The 6,000-nt window shown below is 41.2% G+C and overlaps 1 protein-coding gene across 1 annotated transcript in view; it reads left to right on the top strand.

The window, feature by feature from the left end:
- SLC10A7 (solute carrier family 10 member 7) overlaps window positions 1–5,519 on the top strand; it is a gene marked incomplete at both ends in the record, with an annotated part of 124,456 nt that extends 118,937 nt beyond the window's left edge. The window contains 3 exons of the mRNA XM_084266942.1: window positions 1,957–2,122; window positions 5,185–5,236; window positions 5,447–5,519. Coding sequence (XP_084123068.1) covers window positions 1,957–2,122; window positions 5,185–5,236; window positions 5,447–5,519 — 291 coding nt within the window. The remainder of the gene's footprint in view (window positions 1–1,956; window positions 2,123–5,184; window positions 5,237–5,446) is intronic.
- Window positions 5,520–6,000: the final 481 nt, after the last annotated feature.

The raw sequence follows: 6,000 nt of genomic DNA on the forward strand, positions 1-6,000 counted from the left end.
TATAAATTGTGCCATGGTATAATTACCCATCACTTTTCAAATATCTTGTTAGTCTCAGTATAAATGTTCTGCAAGGACCATAAATGAACAGGTGGTCTAAACAGCTTTTCTTTTTCACTGGTGTGATCTTAATTTAGGGGATAATAGGGTTTATGGTAAAATACTATTAGGAAACACTCACTTTAGAGGTGAAAAACTTTGCTTTTTGCTTCTGGTAATTAGAGAGTCCCAAATCTGCTCAGATCAGACTAATCTGGTCTTTCCATTTGATGTCTTTCACGTTGTGCACTGAATGTCCTCACTCAGCTTTCTTGCTTCTCTTCCATCACTGCAGTGCCTTGTTCCTACCCAGTAGCTTTAAGGAGGTGTCTGAAGGGGCTCTGCTGAATGCTCTTTCAGAAGTTTGGCTGTGTATTCTTAGCTGTGCTCTCTCTCTCTAACATCTGGCAAGTGTGAAACTTTAAAGTTGAGTGTTTTCACTGGGGTGCTGAGCATTCCCTTACGTGCTTTCCTGTAAATCTGTTATTTTTCCATCAGTGGGCAGCTTAGAAGTACTGGGGAGTAAACACCAGTCTTCATCCTGCTTAGCTTTGCATGAACCCCATGTGCCAAATTTTTAGTATGTGCCTTGCCATGTGGTCGATGAAGTCTGTTTGCCGTGGTGACTGGGATAGCTGCTTCCAGGACTTCCCTACTGAGAGACTTGCCAACAAACTGGGAGAAGGCAGTGAGGAAACCTGACAGCTCTGAGGTCAATCCCAGAGCTTCTGCAGCTAGTGTGTGAAAAGGTCCTGTGGAAGCCTTGGTGATGTTGCTTTGGTATTAATCTTGAATACCTCTAAAATGTTCTGTATTATTAAACTGATAGTGGTGATGTTTATTAATGGGACCGCTATGGGAAGGTAACGAGACACCTTCGGAGCCCTCTGGTAGAAATGTTTCAGGATCTTCTGCTGGTACTTCTGAAGGAGCACGGTAACAGAGAATGTTGGGGAGGTCTCAGGAGAAATTAGGCAAGATAATGTAATTGCTGAAAAATTAACACACGTTGCAGCTGTGCGATAAAAACTTTACAAAGTTTTTTTTCAAACCACATAAAGCAAAGAGAAAAACCAAAAGTGACTCCCCAGGCAGGGCTGAAATAGATGCATTGTATCTTCTGAGGCTTAGTCCTGTAGTATTTGTCATAATTTGAAAGTTGAAGTTACTTTAACATTCCTAGTTGTTTCTAAAATATTCTTGAAATAACAACTTCAGATTCTGTTTCCTGTAAGTGCAAAAGTTCCACTAAGTACAGTAGGTTTCCTTGTTTTCATGTGTTAATTCTGGTATTCTGAAAGCGTGCAAATGGCATTTGTCTTTGGATTTACAAAAACTCTAGATATTGAGAGTCTGAATTATTTAAACTCCCACAACACATGCACTTTTGCTTTTCAAGCTTGAGTTATAATTTAATTAAAAACTTCTGGTGCATCGCTAGCTATTTAAATATTAAAATGTTCCATGGATCACTTTCGATTATCTACCCTCATGAAATTCCTGAAGATGTCAGATTTTTAAGATTCCCAAAGTTGCACTTGGAATTGTCTGTTGATGCAAAGGGGACTGTGATAATTACATACATCCATTAGTATCAGCAGAGGAGATAAACTTTGGGGAGGCTTAATGGGCATGTCTCAGTGACAGCTAGCAAAGAACATTTGGCATGATTAAGGATGGATTTGAATGTACTTGAAAATATACTCTCATTATGGACGCCCAGTGGAAGTTGCACTACAAATGTTAAATTCCCCAGAAGAAGAGTTGTGTGGCAGGGAAGCTTTGAAATCCACTGTGGCCGTCATCCAAATTACTCTCTTCTCTTTGTGTCTTTCCGCTGTCAGATTCACTTTGTGATGCCCAACTTGGCTCCCTGCATCTTTGAAAAGAGGCAACCTGTTGGTTTCTGTGTTTCAGATTGTCCGAAGATACATCAAGGACTGGCTTGAAAGGAAGAAGCCTCCGTTTGGCGCTATCAGCAGCTGTGTGCTCCTCATGATCATCTACACAACGTTCTGTGATACTTTTGCCAATCCAAATATCGACCTGGATAAATTTAGCTTGATTATAGTAGTGTTTATAAGTAAGTTCAGCCTTAAAGCATCTCTTTTGTTTGGGTTTCAGATGTGTGATGAGCTGCACGTCGAGGGAAGAGCGGGGCCGTGGGGATACTGGCATGGGGCTTGAGCTTGTATTTTTAAGGTGTCTGCTGAACCTTGTTACCAGACTTCTTGGGTGGCTGGGTGCTTTTAGGGGATTGGGTAAGCACTTAGAGAGAGATGAACCCTGCTGTGTGGGTGTGCCTGATCTTGCTCAGTGGCCCTCCTTGTCTGCAGGGGTAAGGTATGACTTTACAAGTGTTTACAACCGTTCTGGTTTGGCTTCTCTGTTGTTAAACAACCATAAATGCACAGGTGTTGGGTTCCAAGCAGAAAGGACAGATTTGGGTTGGAGCCGTTACTCAGAAGCACCGTTTCAATCTTGTTTAGCTCTTCCTTTCTGTATTATACACCTAGAAACTAGCTGGGAGTGGGAATGCATTGGTATATCTCTGTGGATGAACACATTTCGTGCAGAGTTTGTTTTAGAAGTACTCTAGTCATTCAGCCTTGAGTAACATACACATGAGAACAGACTGCTGGTATCCTGGCCGTGAAGACCTCTACCTCCCAGGGAAAGGCAGTGGTATGCAGGCACTGTCTCCTCTCCCAGAAGGGAATTCCTGCCTTACTGCCCAGAGACAGGAGTTTCACTCTGTGTGTGGAAAGGGTACTTGTAGTATGCTACAGTATAAATCCCATACACTCTCAAACAGTTGCAATCAATGTATCACCTACCTTGAAATGTGTGTATGAACATGTGTTTCTGTTGAATGAAAACAACATATCTTTTATAGTTCAAACTTCCAGTAAAGTCAGCAGGAAATTTGCCCCTGCCCTTTGTGGGTCGGTTCTTATTCCATCCTAATCATGGTAGTTTTTTTGATTATGAAACACTATGTGTGTGTAAAATAACACGTGGATTTAAAGTGGTACTATATAAATACTCTATTCTGAAAGCAAAAAAGAAGGAAGTTGTGCAAAGTGGTTCTTTTTTTCCCCAAATGGAGGAAATACCTGAATTTCAGGAATTAGTCTTTGTCTTACAGGGAATTAAAACTATTTTTACTGAAAGAGTTGTCGGGGCCTGGAACAGGCTGCCCAGGGAGGTGGTTGAGTCACCTTCCCTGGATGTGTTTAAAAAAAGGGTAGATGAGGTACTTAGGGATATGGTTTAGCACAGGATGGGAACGGTTGGCCTCGATCTTAAAGGTCTTTTCCATCCTTGTGATGCTGTGATACCGGTTTGCATAGGCACCTGAGAAGGACCACAAACCAGATGGCACTTAAATCAGTGCAGAGCTGTCAGCAAAGGAGGGGAATACAGAAATTTTCAACTCTGACTTAACATGGAGAGAAGCTCAGAATGAAGTCAGTCTATCACAGACCTTTAAGATCATCGAGTCTAACCGTTCCTGCCCTATGCTAAACTATGTTAGTGTGCTGACTGCTACAATGGGGGGAAAACCAGTTTGTTTGGTTGGGTTTTTTTAGTTACAAGGGCACATTCTTCCTTTCATGGTTGGTGTAGAGTGGTTGTTTCCATTGCTTTTCTTGCCCTTTATTTCTCAGCAAGACAAAGCAAGACAGCCCTGCGTTTGTGCCATGTGTAATTATATGTACCCCTTGCCGTGCAATACACTGAGAATCATTATATATACATTTTCACTGCCATCACACACAACTGGAGTTTCTTCATAAGGATATTAACATCAGCACTGAAATGGTTTGAAACATTAAACATTCGGGGGGTTATTTTGTAAAATATTTATAAAACCAAACAGTAAGGAAGTTGTGGAGATGGATATGCACATTGTACTATAGGAAAAGTCTCTTTACCACCCTTTAGATGTGTTGGCTGGATACGTGTGTTGTGTTATACCAGGTTGTGAAATTACCACGAGGAGTTTGAGATGAAACTGCATTTCTTATTCTGCTGATTAATGTTTTTTATGTAATTTTGATGTTAATATTCTAGCCACAGCAAAATATGCACGAGGGATAATTGGTAGCAACACACACTTACTGCTTTACAGAATTATATGTGTTAAGGGATTATTTTTTTCTTGTGCATATTAAATTAATGTACTTAGGTGCTGAAAAATTGTAATTCAGGAGCAATGGATTGTTTCCTTAGTTCATGAAGGAAGATTTAAGTGCATGCTGTGGTGACATTTATACATCCTATGAAATGTTATGTAAGAGAATGGGAAACATCACTGGCAGTATCTAGTATCCCTGCCACATTTCCCAGTTGTAAACTGAGGTCAAAATCCAATATATTGTCCTGGCTCATGCTACCTACCCTGTGTGACACATTAGCCTTACTGGATTCACAAGTTTTTTGCCAGGAAGAGGGAGAGGACCCACCCCAGATTCTGCCTCAAGTAAAAGCCTGTCCCCAGTAACCCACAAGCACCCAGAAAAGGTCCCTCAGGGTGCTGGGATGCTGGGAAACCATTCCCACTAACAAAGCTGACAGCCTGAACGAAAGCTGCTCTGTCTGCTGTATGCAACCCAGGTCAGGAATCAGCCTTTGTCTCACAGGGAATTAAAAGGGCTGTGATGATCTTATCTTAATAGGGATCATCACTGGGAGAGTAATACCCTGAATATCTATTGTGATCGTGCTTACACACTGTGCTCTCTCCTGTTAAACAGAAAGGAACTAAATTTAAATACTCAGCAACCCGAGCATGTCTGGGAGGTTTTGTTTTGTCAACCCAATAAGCAAAGCTAGTGCAAGCAGGGATGCAGCAGGGAACCTCCCTGCCATAGGGTGTGTGGGGAAATACCTGATTCAGAAGAGTTACCTTGGGAAGAACTCGTGTAGCCACAGTATTAGCTCCAGTTCTGGATGTAGTGATGTACATTGTTCTTCCAGACATGATTGCCTTCAAAAGTTGTCTGTCATTGGATTACTCTAGATAGCCTTGGTCCAACCTAGCTTCTGACCTGTTGTGTTGGGGACAAAAAGCACGTACACAGCAATTGCAGAGATTTAAGTGATCTTCCAAAGTCTAATTTTAACTTCCTTCTCTTTCAGTATTTTCTGTTCAGATGAGCTTCATGTTTTTGACTTTCCTCTTCTCTACAAGGTAATTGAATGTGCTGAATCGGAACATTTAAACATTTGTTTTCTGTGACATCTTTGGTTTGGGTGATGCAGATGTTTAAGAGCAGGTTTCCAAATAGGGGTGACCTCATTTTGGTATTCCATGTTGTCCTTGCTGCCTTTTCTCTGTTCGAGTTTCCTAGGCGAAGGGAGCAGGACCTGAATTCTCTCCTTTCTCGTGTGTTAATTACAGAGTTGTTAAATCTCAATCAATCACTGCTATACCTCATCCACTGAAAAAAATGGATTTGCACAGATGTCACTGAAGGTATAATTTGCCCTGCAGACATGCTGATGACATATGAGAGGGAGAACTCAGTTTGACTTTTTACATCTCAAGATACATTTGCCGGGCTGGCAGTTCACTCTTTCCTGTGTATGTCAGATGTGTTGCATTTATATGGGGATTCTTTAAAATACAGTTATCTTCAACTAAGGTTTGGTTGAGCCATTTATTTTTTCTTTTCTTTTCAAATACCAGCTAGGAAAAATAGATGGACATTCTCTTCCTAAAAAATAGTACAGTGAGATTGGGGTTAGCCAGAAGCTTAGTGCATCACTTGAGCTGGTCTGAGTTACCCACCATTGTCCTCTTATGTTGGCTTGCTGGAGTATTTTTCCTTGGGAAGTGCCACAGTACAGCAGACTCCAGACATATGCTTTATATAAATTATACAGTATCCATAAGGGAGAATAACGAAGAAGGGTGCAATGTCTTGGAGCTTCTTACACTTTTTTAGTGCCCCT

The sequence above is a fragment of the Gallinula chloropus genome (genome assembly GCF_964237585.1).
Source record: "Gallinula chloropus genome assembly, chromosome: 7".
NCBI lineage: Eukaryota > Metazoa > Chordata > Aves > Gruiformes > Rallidae > Gallinula > Gallinula chloropus.